Source organism: Physeter macrocephalus, chromosome 14 (assembly GCF_002837175.3).
Source record: "Physeter macrocephalus isolate SW-GA chromosome 14, ASM283717v5, whole genome shotgun sequence".
NCBI lineage: Eukaryota > Metazoa > Chordata > Mammalia > Artiodactyla > Physeteridae > Physeter > Physeter macrocephalus.
The window spans coordinates 46,688,772-46,710,232 of NC_041227.1; the positions used below are offsets into that span (position 1 = coordinate 46,688,772).

At 42.7% G+C, this 21,461-nt stretch overlaps 1 protein-coding gene across 1 annotated transcript in view; it reads right to left on the minus strand.

Annotated features, from left to right (window-relative positions):
- Window positions 1-21,461, minus strand: part of PCSK2 (proprotein convertase subtilisin/kexin type 2) — a 208,090-nt gene that overhangs the window by 171,919 nt on the left and 14,710 nt on the right. Inside the window, exon 2 of the mRNA XM_007100354.2 lies at window positions 15,349-15,453. Within this exon, the coding sequence (XP_007100416.1) occupies window positions 15,349-15,453 (105 nt within the window). The remainder of the gene's footprint in view (window positions 1-15,348; window positions 15,454-21,461) is intronic.

The following is a 21,461-nucleotide window of genomic DNA, read 5'->3' on the forward strand; positions in this document are numbered from 1 at the left end:
TGTATTTGTGAAACAACTATGTACATTCAAGGATGAAGTCACCCTTATAGTTTTGAAATCTTAGGCATTTATTTGTAGACGTTTGCACTTTCATCGTGATTCCACGATAGAGATGAAAAATTAAGGCACTTTATTTCAGACATTTGGACTTTCATTGTTACTTAATGATACAGATGGTAAAAGAGAGGCAATTAGTGAAGGTTAAGTGACTTGCCCATGTCACATAAATAAGTGGTAGAGGAGTTTTTTGGAGTGCTCTGATAGAAGTCAAATGATAGGTTATATTTTAGCCATGGAGAATATGATCCTTAGCTGAATTAGTCTATTTCTGAGATGTCTTCACTCACTCATTAAAAAGGAATCACTGTATTAAGTTTTAGAAAAATCTGATTTGGTCCACACATGAGTGCCACCTGGTACTCTCATGATTAGCGTTGATGATTACTCATTGATTTTGGTTTTTTGATTAAAAATTTTCATGATTAAACAACCATTTGCAGATGTGTGGACAAATTATCAAGTGAATTCAAATTACCTCTAAAGACGAGATTGAAAACTGATTGGTCTGGTGATTTTGGTCATGTGAATAGCTGAATTAGATTGCTCCATGGGAAACGAACTGATTGCTCAGAGAGCAGTGTACACAAACAAATCAACTAGATTCAGAGTGATGCAGTTAAGCTATATAAACCCAGTCTTCAAATAGCCTCCCTGGTGAGACACTGTTTTTCATTTAACCTGAATGCTGTTTGGGGGGCTTTGGGTACTTTATAATTTCCTTTCAATATGAGGTCAGTGTGAGATACTCCTTAGGGTCTATAGTAATAGATTTATATCATCCTGGACAAAGCGTTTTGAGCTTTGTCATTTTTTTTCTGTTCTATTCAACCTTTTTATTAAGAACAGGTTGAGGATATTGATGTTGATCAAAATCAGAGATGACAGGAAGGAGACTGAATCAGGATCCAACAAAACCTTGACAGGTCATAATGAACTCTGATAAGATGAAACATCCAAAAATTAAACCTAAGTCCTTGCTTTAGGACCAATATCCCAATCTTCCAAGCACGGATTGATTTGCAGCATATTTGAGCAGAAACTAGAAGTTCTGGCTAGTTGTAGGGTCAGTATTCAACAATATAAGATCCGTGACCTCTAAAGAAGGATAAAGTGATCCTATGGTATGTTCATAGAAGAACAGCTTTCAAATATGGGAAATAAGATTCCAGTGCTACTCTGACATCATCAGAATGTAGCTGGATTGTCTGTTTAGTTCTCAGACAATGTTCAGAGTGGTGTGATGAGGAAGGCCAGGAAATAAGACCAAATTCAATGAAAACATCTGAAAGAACCAGGAATGTTTACTCTGAAGAAGGTCCAGGGCCATGGTAACTATCTTCAAATGTTTGGAGCTTTCTCGCATGGAGGAGGAAATTATTTGGCCCCAGAGAGCAGAACCTGGATTGTGTCCCAATGCTTTGGGGTTGCCTTAAGGAAGACCTGTTATGCGGACCACCTTTGCAAACTGTGAGGTCGGGGGCTTGTCATAGAGGTGACTTGCCCGATGCCAAGTCATCTTGTTTTGGGAGGTTGAAAAGAACAGATCACAAAATGGAGTCCCATGGACAAACCTGTTCTGCTGACAGATTTTCTTCAGTTTTTTCATGTGTTAAGAATTTTTTTATTTAGTCACTAATACTTTTAAGAAGCACAAAGATTTTGCATAAAGGTTGGCATTTTCTGATTTTCTTGAAAAACTGGGATATCTGGCAACCATGGGCCTCCATTTTTGTGAGGTGACAATCATCTGAGGAAGAGGTTCTGCTTCCTCCTTTTGACAGGGTTGTAACTCTGGTTTTCCACAGTCCCCACCACTCCCTATTGTATTCCCACCTAGAGGCAGAAGAAAATGTGATCATTTGTCCTCTTGCTTGAGTTACTGCTTTGCTTACACCCAACCCACCTCAACTGGTAACTTATTTGCCCAGCCTCTCTAGGCGTTCTGTTTGTGACCCTGATCTGACACACTGATTGACTGGGTTGGAGAATAGAACTTAATTAGAAATCACTAGTTTTCAAACTTAATTTTTTTAGTTGAAATACCTCCATCACACCCAGCTTGCCAAATGAAATCTTACACCAAATCCCAATTCATAAAACAGGATAGAGAACCTATTATCTTTGAGGTGGATGAAAAACCTCCACCTCATCATCTAGCAGTTCCCTTGAGGCAAGAAGTGGAATTTTAGGGCTCTGATGAACTAGTTTGAACAACACGCAACGTGAAATTTTCTTGTAAAAGATGAGGATGCTAACATAAATGGTAGCTCTTCCCAACACTTTAGAGTATTGGTTTAAAGAAAATCCCCATTTCTCAGATGAAAGTAAAGACATGCAAAGGAAGGATCACAAACTAGTGGGAAATCTGGGTTTTAGTGCTGGCTTTCACATCAACCAGTTGGAGGAACTTCAGAGTTGCCCCTGGAATCTCAGATATCAACACCTGAAGGGACATTTCAGAGGCTAACTAGTCTACACTCTTTACTGTATTGACAAGGAAACTGAAGACTGGGGGATAAAACGGTTTGTCAAGGAAATGTGGCTAGTTGGTATCAGAGCTAGTGTTACAACCCCAAAACAACCTCAAGCTGCATGCCCTCCTTCACGCCCCTTTTCTCTCTTGTAGGCAATTATTTGAGTCTGTTTCCACACAATAGATTTGAACCACTTTGGTTTTATTCTGCTCTCTGGGAGGGCTTTCTCCTGTCATTTCTCTGAGGTGTCCTTACAAACTGACATCCATAAGCAATTCTTTACACGGGGTGGGCTGCTCTTCCTTTTCAAGGAGAATGGAAAATAGAAAATTGTTTTGTCTTACCTGTTTTCTCTCAGGCAGTTAGTTCTTTATTGCTAAATGGGACATACTTGCCAGAGAGAAGATGGAAAACACAACATTTTTGGTACAGATAATGGGAAACCAATTAGATAAACTCCAGCAACTGGATTGTTATTCAGACCTGAATCTCTTTGTCTCGCTGCTTTTTACTCTTTTCCAGACCTGGCTTCAGTCATTTCCTCTCCTCAACCCAAAAGGGTTTGAAACTACCTGAAATGGTAAGAATTCAATTCCTCTCATTTTCTAAATTCCCTTGACTTAGATTTAAGAGCACAAAGCTTGTTTATGGATGAAGATGTGATCACAAACATGTCAATGGACATCATAAAAGGAAAATGGCTAAACCAATTTAAAAATAGCCAAAGAGGGTTTTAGAGTGTTTTTTTAAAAACTTTCTGAGGCTTGTCCAGCTCCAAACATAACTTTGTCTCATGAAACATGATCTTAGCCAGATAGACACACTTATTTTAACCATTTGTTCATGTCATCGTTAAGGAACACCGATAGCCTCCTTCAGCTAAGCGTTGGATACAATTCACTTTGGAGCAGTGGTTTAAGGAGTGAGGAATTACTTTCTAGATAGATATTGAATCTTAACAGGGAATTATTTTAAGAACTCTATCTTTCTGAAATCATGAAAATGTGATCAAGGTTGAATCAACACAGCTTGGATTTTTGTATTTCTTAATTGCAGATTAAGGTTCTTACCTTCGGGTCTACAGTCAAACTTGATCTGTCTCACAGCTTTTATAGTTCCTTAAAATTGAATAGAAATGCCCAACTCAGATTTTCCTCTTGCCACATCAGACAGAGGCTGTTTCCCAGTAACTTCACCCAGCAGCTCACAGAACTGGGTCTTGGCTCTGAGATATTGCCTAATTGGGCTTGAGGTTTTAGAAGCTTGGTTCTTATCCATTCTGAGTCAAATGTGACACCATCCAGCCCAGATACAGCAGTGTCTGGTTGAGATAAAATTCATGCCACCATTTTTATTTCATAATCTCATGTTTGCACAATAAAGTTCAATACCCTTTCAGAAAAAATAGATTAGAGATGGAAAAACTGAAGAAGCATATTCCATTGATATCTCTAAGTGGTTCGTAAGAGATAATTATAGGGACGGCCAAGATACTCTGGTAAAATGTGAACGAGGTAGGGCACATTGACTAGATTAGTCTTTGCTTGACCTCTGATCCTCTTTCTCTATTATTTGTCCCTTCTCTATCTCCTCCGCTGGCCCCCAGTCATCTCCCAGGCTTCTACATTCTAGAATGCCCTAGGGTTCCATCCCACACAGCTTGTCTTCTCTAGTTACACTCATTTCTTAGATAATCTCAACTAGTCTCATGGCACTGAATGCTATCAATGTGTGGGCGACACCCACTTTATGTCTCCAGCTCCAAACTCTATCCTAAATTTTTAAATCCCTTCGCTTATTTTACTTCTCGACTTGGATGCTCAATGCAACCCTCAAATGTTAACATGCTTAAAACTACTCTCTTGATTCCCTACCCATTCCCAGACAACCTGCTTCTCCCCCAATCTGTCCATCTACATAAATGCTACCTCCATGTGCTAATAACTCAGGCCAATAGCTCTAGAGTTACCTTTGCCTTCTCTGTTTCTCTCCCATTCCTTATCTAATCTGTCAACAAAAGAATCCGCAAATTTGAAGTCTCTACTTTCACAAAATATTCCTAAATATTGTTTCTCACCACCTCGACCAGCTTCTACCCTGGTCTAAGCCATCATCCTTTCTCCACCATCCTTTCAGAAAAGTTGCCATCACCTTGCACTGATCTCCCTGATTTCCAGAGTGCACCCCCATGCCCACCCCATCATCTATAATTCACCCCAAAGTAGAGAAATCCCATCTCATTCAGTCAATCCAAAGTCCTTACCCTGACCTGTAATGTCTTCTCTGGTCTCGCTTCCTTGCTGGCCTCATTTCTTTCCCTGTTCTTCCGGGTTCCCATCTTCTCAGCCTTCCTGGTGTTCTCGCTGTTCGCAGAACACATCAAGTGCGCCTTGGACACGAGGCCTTTACCTTTGCTGGTTCCTCTGCTGGGGATGCCCTTTCTCCACAACCATATGGAAACCTTCCTTACCTCCTTCAGGTGTATATTTAAATATCACCTTACCAGAGCAGCCAACCCTGGATGCCTTTTATAAAATAACACCCCTCCCCTGCCACTGCCTCTCCCTCACAATTTTCTCTGTTTATCCTCATAACACCTTCACCAGCAGTCATGTAATTGCTTTATTCATCTGGATTTTGTCTCTGTCCTTCATCCCCACTAGTATATAAGCTTCACGGGAGGAATTCTTGGTCTGTTTTGTTCCCTGTTGTGTCCCAGTACTTAGAACAGTGCTCAGCATGTAGTTGAGCTTAGTAAATACTTGCTGAATAAATAAATGGTTTGCTAGCAAGCAACTAGATAATGGAGTTATATTGTGAGTTTAATGAGCATACACAAAATGCTTATTTTTAGGTGATATAATAAAGGCATTTTAGATATTTAAAGGCATTTCCTTTGCATCTTGGGGAAGGCTGGGGAAGGAACGAGGTAAGGCAGGTCAGGAGAAATTTGCCTTAAAAACATTGAAGATTTTGGTAGAAAATCCTAAAAGTTTGTCAGCTCACCATTCGAGGGTCATCATCTTGTGAGTTATGAAGACGATACAGAAGCACTTTCTTCTTTCCCTGTTGCTTTCCTCTGCATTAGAGCTTCTTAGAATTCTCCCAAAGACAGTAAAGACTCCCCGGAGATCCCTGGGCTTGCTGGAAGGGTGTCTTCCAGAGTGTCCTTCCTTCTCTTTTGGTACGCGTGGCAGCGTGAGCGATCATTTAAAATATGCTCACCACAGCTAGAAAGAGCCTGGCTTACTCCTTAGCAGATTTGCCTGTGCCTTTCTGAATCCATAGTAAACACTTCTCCCCTGTTCCCCACAAAGAGTTAATTATATCACTAGCAGCAGTTCTTTGAGGCAGGAAGCCAGGCACATCTGCAGTGCCCAGAGGAGATACAGAAAGTCCTCCCTGCTGAATAATAAAACCAGCAGATTAGGGTAGATCAGCTTTTCCCACAGGTTAGAGCACCACTGAAGGCATCTCTCCTCTGCTTCCTCCCGCAAAACACTTTCCCTTCTCCAGATGCCGTCAAGTCACTCTCAAAATGTGTAACCCATGAAGGTGTACACTTGCTGAGCCAACCTCTTGATGAGGTGTCTAGAAAATGAATCTGGTCACCAGCTGGGATGCTAAGTCAGAAGCTGCTCCACGTGGGTTCTCAGCTTCACCCTTTGGGCTCGAAGTGTGGTCAAGGTTGCGTGCCTACAGATTCATGTTTCCCTCTGAGCTAAATGCAATCCCCGGAGCAGGGCAGTGTGGGGGAGCTGGGCTGCCTGGAAAAAGCTGCTGACCCGAGAGGCATGCCAACTCTTCCAGAAAGACCAAGGCTCAGGGCAGAATTTTGGCCCCCGTGGTCTCCAGACCCTGGCGTTACTCTCATGATTATGTGGTATATCACATGGTAAAAGGGACTTCATAGTTGTAATTAAGGTGACTAATCTGCTAAGACCAAGAGAGGGAGATTATGCTGGGGGTTATCTAGGTGGGTCCAACAGAGTCACAGGAGCCTTAAGCAGAAGAGGAAGCAGAGAGATGTGAAGCACAGGAATGATTTGATGTGTGTTGTTGGCTTGAGGATGAAGGGACCCACAAGAGATGAAAACTCTGCACACCACATTATTAGAAACATCTTTTATACATGCAACTCCCCACCTCAGAGTCTGTTTCCAGGAAATCCAAGCTAAGATACCATCTTTGTTTACTTTTTTGTAGAGAAATCACACCGCAGGGATAGGGTTCTGAAGTGAGTAAAGTGCAAACTATGCACGGTCAAAATGAACTTTGACAATTTCTTAGGAAAGTTAGAAATCAATATACTGTGTCTCAATCCATCACAAACGTGTGGAATTTCCTTCCTCAGGAATCTGGTCCTGTCCTATTGTTCACACAGCAGACGAACACGTTGGCTTGTGCTTAGGAAATATTTTGCATCAAAAGTATTATCTTTAAACGCTGGAGTCTCTCACCCAGAAAGGTGAGCTGCTCCCACTTTGAGTGAGGAGGGAAAGAGGCCGACTGCGTTCTCAGGTGACTCTACTTATTCACGCCACTCCAGGGCATATCCCCGTTGAGCAGAATTGTGAGCAGAAGTGCCCACCTTGCTATTATTTCCCCTCCTTTTTCACTTTTCTATTTATAGCTGAGTTCATTGAATTCACCTAAATCACATAAGCCAATGATGGAACTTCATATTTTCCCATTACACTATTTCTGATTTAGAGAATCCAGTTATTATTTAGTGAGAACAAGGTCTTAAAGAATCACAAGTTTGGGCTTCCCTGATGGCGCAGTGGTTGAGAGTCCGCCGGCCGATGCAGGGGACACGGGTTCGTGCCCCGGTCCGGGAGGATCCCACATGCCGCGGAGCGGCTGGGCCCGTGAGCCATGGCCGCTGAGCCTGCGCGTCTGGAGCCTGTGCTCCGCAACGGGAGAGGCCACAGCAGTGAGAGGCTCACATACCGCGAAAAAAAAAAAAAAAAAAAAAAAAAGAACCACAAGTTTGTAAGCAGTATCAATCCTCATTTAGCTTTATTTATTTATTTATGACTGCATTGGGTCTTCGTTGCGGTGTGCAGGCTTCTCATCGTGGTGGCTTCTCTTGTTGCGAAGCACGGGCTCTAGGCGAGCGGGCTTCAGTAGTTGTGGCACGCGGGCTCAGTAGTTGTGGCACATGGTCTCTAGAGCGCAGGCTCAGCAGTTGTGGTGCACGGGCTTAGTTGTTCCGTGGCATGTGGGATCTTCCCGGACCAGGGCTCAAACCCGTGTCCCCTGCATTGGCAGGCGGATTCTTAACCACTGCGCCACCAGAGAAGTCCCTCATTTAGCTTTTTACTTAAATCAGATCTGGTGTTGCGAGGAGTCGTGAGTTTTATTATTTCTTCCCCGTCAGTTATGGTCGTGTGACCCCGGAGAAGTCATTTACCCTCTCTGGGTCTCTTTTGTCTGAATTATATTTTAAAGCTTCAAGGCAAAGCGTTGAATCAATGTTTCCTTTGGAATCTTCCTGCTCTTCTCTTTGTGCAGAGGAGGAGGGAAATTAGCTTTTAAACTCTAAGCCAGTGACAGAGCAGCACCATGCAGTGTGAGGACCCCTTACAAACCATGGGATGGTCAGTAAGTCATGAGCCTCCCTAAACTCGCATTTCCTCACCCGTAAATTGGGGATCTGATACCACTGAATTCGCAGGAGATATCTGAGGTTTAATGAGATGATGCCTGCTAAATCCTTAGCACAGGTTGGATGGTAGGATTTGCAGCAAGGGTTCACCTGCCACTGCCGACAGCTTCTTGCATCAAGCATCTCTATCTGCCACTCTGCTTTTGGGGACTTTCTCCAGCATCCTGAGGCTTGTTCAGCCCGTGCACAGGGCAGTTCGGAAGTGCCAGGGATGTAACATCCCAGGTCAGCTCAAAAATGAGAGACAGAGCTAGCAGATTACTCATCAGGCAACCGCCTTCCTTGTGGGACAGCTCTGAAGGGCCCCCAGTGGGACTGAGTCTCAGCTGCCTACAATGCAGACCTGCTAAAAATCTCACCCTCTATGTGCTTTCCTCACTTCCCTCCATCCTTTTACTCGTTCTCCTGTGCATCTGAGAATCAACCTCCCAAATAAGTGACCCTCTTCTAAGTTCTTGTCTCAGGGTTTGCTTTTTGCGGGAACCCAAACTAAGACAAACAGCATTCAACAGACACGAACTAATCTTACAGTTGTTATCAAATTAAACTGAGAGGAAGCCCCAGAGAGATCCCTTCTGGCCTCTTCTTACTCAGTGGTCTGGTTCCTGCAGAAATGTCATGAGCGTAATCTTGCTTTCTCCTCACTTATGTGCAGAGGGTCACTAGCTGGCTGGCTGGGCATTGAGAAGAATGAGCCCAAATGCCCTCCTAATGGATTGCGCTGTACAGGTATGCACTTGCATTTGTAGTTCAGTTTGTGTAAAGCAGCTTTCCTCTTGAACCCTGAGACACACATTCTAAAAGCGTGTGTTTGTTGCTTCTGGATTCTTGAGGAGAGGAAATAAGGTGGAGAGAAGCAGGGAGGGAAAACCAGAGGAAAAGGGGAAGAAATGATGCTAAACTTTGCCATGCACTCCTTATGGAGTGATTTGCCTCTTCAAGGTAGGCAATGTGCTTCCCTTTTATATGATAGAAAATTGAGCTGTTAACAGAACAGGAAAGGTCCAGGTCACTGAAGGGGTCACATGACAACTGTTGGGAGGTGGGTTCGGGGCTGAGTCTCACCCAATAATTTTTTTTTTAAACGTTTCCTGTGCCTCTGTCTCTCCTTCTCTATCTTATTCTGCGCTCTCTGGCATCCACATCACTTTATTTCTGTTCCATACGTCCCCAGTTTATTTCTCTGTTTGCAATAGACATGCCAGAGGCACCCATGGGCCCTTGTTATCCCACGGAGGAGTCTCTCTTGGGAATTCCGGCTAATCCGTGCCTCTCATTTCCCAGGAGTTAAGGGAATTTCATTCCACTTTCAAACCCCACCATTGGCCAACTCTATACTTGCACGGCTTTATTCACGGACCATTGAGCTCTTATGATCGTGCATCATGGACAGTCTTCTCCCCGTGAGAATCCCAATTCCAAATAGGTTGTTCCCTTGTCTGACCAAGAGACCTAAATCCAGGTTGGAAAAGACGGTCACCATTGTTGGCGACCTGAACTGCTGTTTGAGGCTTTCAAACTCATGTGCGACTGAGGCACACGTCAACCTCTTTGTTACCTCCATTTCAAGATGGAATAGCATCTGTTGGTCCAACTCATGCTACAAGGAAAGGAGAAGATGAAGAAAGGGCAGTCATGAATGCCCTCTGGAATGAAAGCTCTACAGAAATGCAACATACTATTGCATTTGCTATACGATTTATAATAAACTCACCATGTCTGTGTTTCTAAATAAGTAAAATAGAATTAAATCTATCGGCTTTCTTTTTTTCCCTAAAGAAGACATTCAGAAGATAAATTAGGGGATTTCTATACATTTCTTAGAGCAGTATCTCAAAACCTCAAACCTCACCATTTTAGAGTTAAGTATGAAGATAAAAAACAACCTATTAAAAAAAAGAAATGTGGAAAACAGAAACAATTTTTTTAAGGTATAAAAATCAAAACCAACCTATTGTTTGGGGGGGGGGTGGGGTTATAATTTTTTTTTAAAGGCACTAAAATGATCTAATTTCTATTTTCACCAGTCCCGCAGGCTGAGACTCTCATGCGTCACTGTGACGTAAGGAGAGGACACGCCCACTGGAGGAAGGTTTGGTCAAAACCAAAACGAAAAGTGAGGGAACGCATTTTTCTCCACGACGTTTTCTATTTGAAAGTAGATTTTCCAGAACATAATTGTGTTTTTTCTTCTCTTCTCCTAATTTTAATCGAAGTACGGTCAGCCCTCCGTATCCGCAGGTGTGGAACCCGCGGATATGGAGGGCCAACTTCGCAATGCCGTTTACATAAGGGACTTGAGCATCTGCGATTTTGGTATTCGCGGGGGTCCAGGAACCAATTCTCTGTGGAAACTGAGGGACGACTGTGATCAAACAGTTATCTAATATTAATCCAAGGAAAGACACAATACATCAAGTGGATTGTCCTTATCATTACAAATTACTGTGACTGATGTTAGGTATTTGAAAAGGATTGGAAGCTAAGAGCTTAGCGATTATGACAAAATTTCATATAACTTGTGGAGGAAGAAGGTAAATGAATTTCTTTGCTTGTTTGAACTGCTGAAGGACCCAAAGCAATTACAAACCATTCCCAGCTTCTGTCAACCACCTGAGTTTCAGCTATGATAATGAATCCATTAAAAAATAATATCAATTATTGTATTATTAAGTCCCACGGACAAAGGAAGCCTGATTCACTCATTATTCAGATTTTTACAAACAGATCACACCAGTCATGTCCAGTTAGTTTTAAAGGATAGGCAAAATTCTCTTTTGTTCAGATTGTATCGTTCTATGAGATTTTTGAAGACTATCCGGTGAAACTAACTTTTGTGGGTTTTTGGAGTGCCCTGAAAACTCACAAATATGCTCGGAATAGACCTTTAAAGAACAAAAGTGAATCACTATGTGATCATGTGCTGATACCTATGGTCATAAGACATGTGAATACACTTGGATGAGGAAGAAGCTAGGAAGATACAGCTCCTGTGTACAGAACACAGAGGAAACATGAAACATTCTTTGAGACTGGGGAACTGAGAAAAGGTTTCAGTGGACCGATAGGAGTTTCTTACTCGAAACGGGTGTAAAAATGATCCCAAGGGAGCATTGGATGGTCTAGTAGCATTGCTGAGAAAAGGAAATAAACGTTTGTAATTCTTGAATCAAATATAACTTCTCACAACAAATGACGTTGAGGTTATTTTTTGTTAAATTATCTGGCTTCCATATAACTGGTGGGTGTTATTGAACGATGTGAGTCTTTACGTCTCTGAACGTATTTCATTTCAATGTTCTCTATGTCAGATGAGCAGATATGATTCAACAGGACTGTGAAACAAATGTCTTAAATACATCTATTCCCCAGCAGCTTTTCAAGTACTTGTAGAACGTATGGGGTTTGATGTGTAGACTGTGGACCACAGTTAGGTTTGACTTTAACATTTGTTGATGCTGCTCTTAGCTAAAGTTTCACAAATGTCACAGAGGTTTTGAACATGGATTATTTGTTCTTGACCTTGATGCTGAGAAGGAATTTTTGGTTTTACCATTTCATTTCAGCTTTGGATTTATTTATTACATCTTCAAATTATTTTAGCTATCCACACACTTTCCAAACATGTTGTTCTTGCTTCGGTGGTTGCACTGTGACTTTGAATATGATCAGGAACACAGAGTGACTTTGGAAATTAAAAACTGGTTCCTCATAGGATTTTCAGTGACAAGACTTGAAAAAGATGAAATGAATTGGTTTCTTTTACCCACAATTAGAATGTATTTAAAGGAAGCGTTAGAAAGAAGGCTATACTTCTGTTTCCTAGTGGATGCACATTTTAGAATAGCAATGAAAACCTAAGATGAGATGAACAATATTATTTCATAGATTAAAACTCTGAAAAAAATCATTAACCATCCATCTATTCGTTTGACAGTCACTTTTTGAGCATCTACTGTGTGCTCAGGACTGCACTATACAGAGACACCCAGAAATTAAAAAGACACAGTTTTTGCTTTTTAGCATCTAAATGATGTTACACGGTATTATGCTAGTCTTTTTAGCAGAAAGAAATGGAAAGGCAAGAGAATACCTTTAAAACAGTCTGCACCAGAATCTTTTTCTTAGCTATTGCCCTGAATATTGATGAACAAATATAAAGATATTAAAAGCAGCCCTGTATTGGCCTGGACAAAGAGTCCATGTGATCCCTTTCTAGTCGTTTTCTCCTTTTCCTTAAACATAAAAGTTAGTCGTGAAATGAGGGACAAACATCCTTGAAATTTCTGTTCTGAAGCCAAAACAAAACCAAAAGTAAGCTTGGTCCTCTATCTTTTTCTTCTCTATTTGTTGGGTTGATAGGAGAACTTCGCAGTTTCTTTGGCTAAAAAGCTACCTAGGTAGATTGAGCCCAGAGAGTCTATAGAAGCTGAAACCCTCCCGGACTTATGTACATGGCTCCTTGGGCTCTGTATTGTCGTTCACAAGCCAGGGGACAGCTAGTGAGAGAGGCCAGGAAGTAATGCAGAGACAGGGGAAGAAGGAAGCTGGGGCTGCGAGCATGATTAAAGCTGATAAGCCTAGGAGACAACGTGTTTCAGAGGAGGATAAAACAACTTGCTCTTAAGATCTTGATTCATGAAAAGTAACTTGCAACGTCTGTGCAAGAGACAAAAGGATCCTTTTCAGCTACCTGATCCTTCCCCTTTCCTCTCTATACGTCTACTTACTTCTCTTTTTGAAACCTGTTTGAACGTGCTTGGGTAACCCCACGTTGAGGTATCCTAACTCGACATATTTGCCCTTAGTTTAAGGTCTAGAAACCCACAGGGCTTCCAGAATCCTCATAACACTGCTGTTGTACTGCTCATCATCAATGCTTTTTGTTTAAGAGTAGTCACCCGATTCCTGTCAGCCGATGCCAAAATTAGGTGACCACAAGAACATCCTGAAGGAAAGACTGAGGCCTTAATCTAATTTTTTTTTTTTGGAACAAGGCAGTCATTACTAGCAGGGTTTTTTGTTTTCTGTTTCTTGTTTTTTTTTTTTTTTTTTCATTTTGCAAAGAATTATGAGGTTTTATGCTTTATTTCTTTTCCTAAAATGATTTTATTATTGACAGCAGCCCTGACATTTAACCTTGATGAGAAGGCAGATAAAAGATACGGGAGATTTACGACCTTAGTTTTGCTGCTCTCTTCTCTTGGTCTTTGTGGGCAGGTACATGGATACCCCCACCAGGTAGAGGCAGATGGCTACCGGGACCTTATAATGGGCAATGGGGAATGGACGCTCCTTTTGGTTAAAAGCGATACTATTTTGGGGAGAAAGACAAATGATTGGAATCACCAATACATGATTTCCTTCCTTATTATCCATCCCATCTTTTCTTCTCTTTCATAAACATCACTCTACACTTCAGCATTTCAAATATCATTTCTAGTAAGTGCAAAAATAAGAAAATCTTAACTTAATGGGCCTGAGGAGTCTCTCTGAACCAAACAATGGCTTCTTAGTTTCACTGTTCCTTGGTTCTCTTTCCCTATCCAAGCCTTTTAAGCACCACTTTCCTTCTGCCCCAATTTCTTTTATGTGCTTCTCTGAATGATCTCGGGGCAATGTGTTTAATTGTGGAAGAAAAGAAGCCAAAGGAACTTTTAAGAATTATATAAATAAAAGTAAAAAATTGGCCATAAAGGGTAAGATCACGGGGCAGGTAGGAAGCATAGGGAAAACCAGTGTCACTTGCCCCAGAGAGGTCATTGTCTGCTGGTACCCACTCTGGGTCCACAGGTGAGACAGGCAGCATCCCTGTCCAGGGCTTCTCAAGGGCATCCCCAGACACTGCACTGATACAGCCAGGCCAAGGCTGTGATGACAGAAACGAGAGCTTCTCCCTTAGGTAATGGTGCCAGCTTCTACAACAGACCCTTTACTAATGCTGGGCATGGGCTGACAGCACCGGCAGCTTGGATCTTACTGCAAAAGCAGAGATAAAGTGGCTTCTCAGAGCAGTATTTTCACTCTAGGGAATGTGGGATCCCCTGGGTTGAGGAGGTAAAGGAAAATTGCCTGTGGCCTGTCAGTTGGTGATCTGCGGGGGAGTCTGTTTCATCTGCGTTCCTAATTAAAGGCCACATTAAACCCAGTCAGATGTTCACATGAAAAGCCCCACAAGAATGATTCTAGATTCCATCGGCTCCAAAGGAGTCTCATGTTAAACCTCTAACTCAAACGTCTGACCCTCTTCACATCCACTGTCGCCCAAGTCCTGGGGAAGAGGGTATGAAGCCTTCAGTGTACAGAGAGCAAATTGCCTGGATTATTAATTTCCCTCTTGGTGAATTGCATATGAGAAATCAGAATCTCCCAGTTGAATGAGTGTGGGGAGGGCGGAGGAGGGGGGGACAGTCAGGATTCAACGACGCCCAAAGTTCTTATTCTGAGAAAACAGGAAGGGGGAACACTGGAAAAGGAGCCGCTTTATGGCCAAGATGAGAAGTTTGGTTACAAGAAAAGTTGAATTTAGGTTTCTGAGGGGAAAGGGAGTAGGAAATGAGAGCTGGTGTCCAAGAGCAAGGTAAGGATTGGAGGTAAAAGTGGGGGTCAAGAGCATCCAGAAGACATGGGGCATGGGGTAACTTAGATCAGAAAGAACAGTGTGGGAAGAGGGGCTGAGCAGGTCTTGTGGCTTCAGTCATGCTTGGACACGGAGAAGCCCACCGCCTATTGTGAGCTGATCGCTCACTGGCCATACGGGGCATAGCAGTCTCCTCAGAGCATGTGGATTCACCAGTAGAAACCATCCAGAAAATGACTGATTAAACTGCTTGGTGTCTTCCCGTCCATCGCAGGCTAAAGCATGTCCCCAGGCAACCAGCAGTCCTCACACGGTAATGCAGGAGAAAAAGCCAGAAAAGAGGTGGTACTCCTGTTTACTCCCCCACCTCTGGCCGATCGAGGGTTTCATTATTACGCGTAAGACAGAGGAGCAGAGTCCCCAGGACCACTCTGCAAGGGATCCATTTGGCCTACACGTCAAGTGCCTTTACTTCAAAATTCCTGCCTGCTCCCTTGTACACCCCCACAATGGGCTCATTTGCGGTAGCAGAGGTTAGAAGGCAGGTTTCCAGGAAAACTCACCCTGGGGTCTCTCTCCAGCTGCTGCTGATGGTGCAGGCTGCGTCTCCTCTTGGCCTTTGCCAGGCCATGGTGATAAAAATGATACAGGCCTTCAGCGAAGGGGAGCTGTGGAGAGTCAAACAGACACAGGCGTGGTTAGCTTCTGGTGGCGCCCTAGAACAGGGACCCTAGAGCTGGGGTGCATGCCGGGGCTCCCTGGGATGGGAATGTATGTGAGAAAACCCCTGCTAACCCCCTATCAGACTTGGCGCTCTGGTTCCCTGTCACTTCTCCTCCCCATTTCCCTACCTTTTCTTATGTAATGCCGTTCACCTCCCCTCCCCCCAAACCTTCTATTCTTTCCTCCATTACTTTAGTTTTTAACCATCTTTTAATCTTCTCTTCTCCTCCATGGAGCCTTCCCTTTTTATTCATCCCCACACCAAGTTCTCCATTCTCTTCTCTTAGATATCACAAGAAGAGAAAACTACAGACCATCACCCATTAAATGGGCCCCATGTGGACCACGGCAAGCCATCCGCACTGTACCCTGTATGAATCTTTGATCCCAAGTCCATGAACATAATAAAATGGTTGTTGTTTATACTAAGAAGTTTTGGGTTGGTTTGTTACTCAGCAATGGATAACAGGAACAAATAGCTAGCTGAAATAAATGTTTTATTCCTTCATTTTTTAGGACTGTGCAGACTTGAAACTCTACAATAATATTGGCTCTGTCTGTCAGCTGGTGACACCAGCCTGGAGCAGCCCAGATAAAGGCCCTCAAGGGACATTCCTGGCAAAGGAGGAGGGGGCCTGAGGCCAGAGAAGCAGATACTAGATGAACTTCAAGGGCACAGCAAGTTTGGCTAAGGGTCTGGTGTGCAAATAAAAATCTTTTAGAACACTGTAGCATTTGTGATTTTGTTCCTGTTCATTAAAAACCACATTCTTGGGCTTCCCTGGTGGCGCAGTGGTTGAGAATCTGCCTGCCAATGCAGGGGACACGGGTTCGAGCCCTGGTCTGGGAAGATCCCACATGCCGCGGAGCAACTGGGCCCGTGAGCCACAACTACTGAGTCTGCGCGTCTGGAGCTTGTGCTCCGCAACAAGAGAGGCCACGACAGTGAGAGGCCCGTGCACAGTGATGAAGAGTGGCCCCCGCTCGCCACAACTAGAGAAAGCCCATGCACAGAAACGAAGACCCAACACAGCCAAAAATAAATAAATAAATAAATAATTTAAAGTGACATGTCACTTAAAAAAAAAAAACACACATTCTTCAGGGAGAATTAAACATAGATATTTCATGTGCATTTTTCCAGGCTCAGTCATTCTTGAATGTTTTCTCTACTTAACCCTGTTGATGTACTCAGGGTAATGGTAAGATTTGATCAAAAAGGTGCAAGGGTGGAGGGAGAAGGAAAGAAAATGTAAGTGTGCTTATCTTTTGCTCTCCAAAGACTTGTGCTTATGACCACTGTCAGGTGGTGTGAACTTGGAGTTTTACTTCCTATTCTGGAGGGCATGAAGAATCTGAGAATTTTTAACACAAGAAAGGAAATTTGGGGCTGTAGAGCACCAGTGAGCTTTGGAGGGACATTGTTCTGGCTCTGTTTTACTGATTTTTTAAAAAAAATTAAATTTAAATAGAGGCAAATAGAAAACTCTTTCTTACAGTGGAATTCCAATTAACAAAAGTAGAAGTAATGAACAGAAATTGAATATCACCATTTGGAAACACCATAAATAATTGTGGCTGGCAAGTGTCACCAAAGGATGCTAAAATTAGTGGGGGAAATATAATGATAAACAAAGAGAAATAATACTTTACAGTGGAGAAACCTGGCAGAGACGTCCTCAACCAAGTGATGTAAGTTAACCTTGCTACGGATGAAACATATCAAAATCATGTGCCTCATGATACAATGCACTGAGAAGGAGACATCACTTACATAATTTCCTTGCCAGAAGTATATAACCTGTATTCAGTCAGGAGGAAACATCAGGCAAACCCATAACTGGCTAGTACCCTTCAAATTCTTCAAGATCATAAAAGACAAATAAGGACTGCAGAAATTTTTGAAAGCAGAGGAGACTAGGGAGAGAGGACAGTTAAATGTAATACATATCTTGGATTGGATCCTGGATCAGAAAAAAGGACATTAGTGGAACACTTGGAAAACTGTGAACAAAATCTGTAGATTAATTAATAGTGTTATATCAATGTTTTTCCTGGCTTTGATAAATTGTACTATGGTTTTGTCAGACGTTAACTTTGGGAAAGCTGGATAAAGGGTATATGGGAACTTTGTTGCCATTTAAAAAAGAGTAATTTTTTTATTGTGGTAAAATATACAGAATATAAAAATTTTTCATTTTAAAGTTTTAAGTGTACAGTTTAGTGACTTTAAGTACATCTTCATTGTTGAGCAGCCATCACCGCTATCAATATCCAGAACTCTTTTGATCCTGCACGTTCAACTCTACATTCATTAAATGATAACTTCCTATTCTCCCCTCCCTCCAGCCCCTGGCCACCACCATTCTACCTTCTGTCTCTAAGAATATTACTACTCTGGGACCTCATATAAGTGGAATCATAAAATATTTATCCTTTTGTGACTGGATTATTTCACCCAGTTGAATATCTTCAAGGTTCATCCATGTGAAGCACTGTCAGAACTCCCTTCCTTTTTAAGGCTGAATAATATTCCATGGTATGTATGTACCACATTTTGTTTATCTAGTCACCAGATGATGGACACTTGTGTTGCTTCCACCTCTTAGCTATTGTGAATTATGCTGCTATGAACATGGGTGAATCTGTGTGCAATTTTTGCCAACTTCTTAAGTCTAAAATTATTCCCAAATTGAAAGTTTTTAAAATGTAAAAATACTTTTAAAATTAAATTTGAATGCCCTTAAGAGGGCCATATATTTAAAAATTTCAAGCCGGAGGTCCCACCACTTCCCTTTGTCACATACTGAAGTCACTTCACATGGTTATGTTAACTGAAGGCAGTTGAGTGGCACCCCTGGCTTGGTCAAAGTGCCTCATTTCATAGAGAAAGACATTGTGGCTCAGGGAGGGGCAGGACTTGCCCAGCCAAGAGGGAGCTCTCAGCGGAAATCCCTGGTCTCCTTGACTGTAACTCCAGACGCTTCCCACCCAACGCTTCCGTTGCTGTCTTGCTCTATGTCCCGTCCCCCTCTATGTCCCGTCCCCCTTGATAACCCTGGCTATGAATCCAACAGATTGCAGGCTGGAATTCCTGAGAAGGAGGAGTGCGACTCAAGGACAGCCAGGCTGGTGAGTGACCCTCTGTGGTGCACTTGGGACCCACGACCCGGGATTCTTTGATTAGAAGCACTGTCTTGCCTATGGAAGAAATGGAGTTAATTGGTCTCATAGAGCTGAAAATGGAAACTCGGGCAATAAACAGGTAAACTGACTGACCACAGACTTAACAGAAGATTAACTTGCAGGCATTGGTTATTTTTCTGAGCCCTTTTTGCCTCTTGTCTTTGGAGTGTAGACCCCAAATCCACTGCCCTCTGAGCCTCTGAGAAGCAACTGTCTGGGGAGATAATGTGCAAGCACAAGCTCATCATGGGCAGGGAAAGACAGATGCCGTGTGCCTTACAGTAGTGCAAGGTACCTGCTGCCCACACAGACCTCAGTGAAGAAATGCTTGTGCCTTCCTCCGTTTCTTAAGTAGAATGCTGATCTTCCAAATAGAAAAGACATATTAAAAGCAATCTTAGGTCCCCAAACCCTCACCTGTGTCCCAGTAAGAAACGTCTCATATATTTCAACACTTAGTATATTCTCAAATGTTTCCTTCATTTAAACACACACACACACACACACACACACACACACTTGTTTTCTTTTACACCATCACCTTTCTGTCTTAAGGCAAAATACACATGGTTCCAGAAGGAAGGAGAAAAAAAGAAGTGAAAGAAGAATTCACAGCAAATTGTCAGCTTGAAGGTTCAGGCTGGGTGACAGTATAATAACGTTGCTAACTCAGACTTGCAGTTTTTAGAAATTCTCATTATGCCGCGAAATTTTATGGATCCCAGCAACGCTTCTCATTGCCTCTTTTCTGTCCCGCCTGCCTCCTTCTCCCACTGATAACCATGGCTCCAAGCTAAAGGTCCTCTCTGAACCCACACACTCGCTTTCCTCAACAGCCAGGAACCCCAGGGAACTGGCCGCCGATTGTGAACAGATAATAAGGCGTGTTAAATCCTCTTGGAACCTACTGACCACCTTCCTCTAGACCAGAGTTCTTTCCCCTCAGGCAACCCCTGGACGCTGGTCTGCGAATTTCATTCCACATATGAAGAAATTTATAATTTTATTTTCAAGGGGAGCTGCTGTCAAGAGGTTCAAGGAATAAAAACTGGGAAACAAAACAATACATCAAGGATAGGAAACTGGTTCAGCTGATAACTGCTTGTCAATTTCATTTAGGGGTCCTGCATTTTACAGGGAGGGCTAGGCTCTGCAATTTACTGACATTTCCTGAGACCATTCTTAATTTCCCCGATTGCATGCAATCTCTTACGGGTGGGGGACTGCACTTTGCAATAAGGATGAGGGAGAAAGGGAACTGGGTGGAGGGGGGTGGGGTCCCAGGCTCTGCCCTACTGGTACTTATAGGCCAATGAGGAAACACACGGGAAAACTACATTGTGCAATTGACAGAAACATATAATATTATAGAAAGAAAGAAGGATAGAAATAAGGAGATAGCAGCTGTGCATTAGACAAGAGAAGGTAAGGAAAGGGGAGAAGGAGAGAGGAAGGGGGACCCTGAGAACTTCTGGGGGAGAGGCAGTGTCAGCTGGTGTGGTTGAGATAGCATTAAAAGGTTCCCACTCAGCCCCATCCTAACTTTAATTTGTGTGTGTGTGTGTGTGTGTGTGTGTGTGTGTGTACTGAATACTTGCACGAAAGTCCAGTTATCTCTGGGGGGATGGGGGTGGGTAACACCCTAAGCCATGGTCAGCTAAATACCTCACTGAGATTTGCTGACAGGATGGAGGTTCCTAGGGCCAGAAAGGAAGAGGGGAGAATTGAGAGAGGAAGGAGAGGGGCACCGAAGGCATAGTCCTGCCTATGTTACAACCATGCTTCAGCCTGAACAAGCTCTTGTTTACAGGTTCTCAATGCTCACCTGTACTGGGTTGCATCTTACCCCCAACCAAAGTTCCTCGTCCTTAAAGTTTGGACCTAGGATCACACATCTCAGCTATTTGAATACTCTTACCTCTTTCTGTTTTGCTTTGAAAAAGAGATGGGTAAAAAATGGGTCTGGAGACTAACAGGGAAAGACCACCTCCTCTCCTGCACAAGACTCTTCCTTTGTCTTCTGCCTCCACAGGACCAACATTAATTGCCTCTGTTGTCAGGCTCTTAGGTGATTCACAAAGAAGCTCAGAGAACATGATTAGTGACTGAGAGTTGGAGAGATAAGCAAACCCATGGAGGTAGTCTGTGGCTCTGGTGGCTGAGGAGCCGCAGGGGTCCTCATTAAGGTTCTCTAGCCTTGGAGAAAGCCTCTCAGGCACTTGAGTTTCAGTCCTGTATCACCATGATAATGTGTGCTACAAACCACCAAAAATCTTAGTAGCTCCAAACAGAAACCGATTATTTAGCTCACGATTTCCTGGGTCAACAATTTAAGCTCACTGAGTAGTTGTTCAAGTATTGACTTCATTAAAATTAAAAACTACTGTGAAAGACAATATCAAGAGAATTTAGAAAACAAGTGAAAGACTGGGAGAAAATATTTGCAAAGGATACATAAAGGATTGCTATTCAACATATACAAAGAACTTTTAAAATTCAACAATCAGAAAACAAAGAACCCAATTTAAAAATGGGTCAAGGACCATAACAGATGCCTCGCCAATGAAGACATACAAGTGGCAAATAAGCATATGAAGAGATACTCCACATCGTATGTCATGAGGAATTACAAATTAAAACCACAATGACACATCGTTACACATCTATTAGAATGGCCCAAATCTGGAACGCCGACAACACGAAATGCTGGTGAGAAGGTGGAGCAACAGGAACTCTCATACATTGTTGGTGAGGATGCAGAATGGCA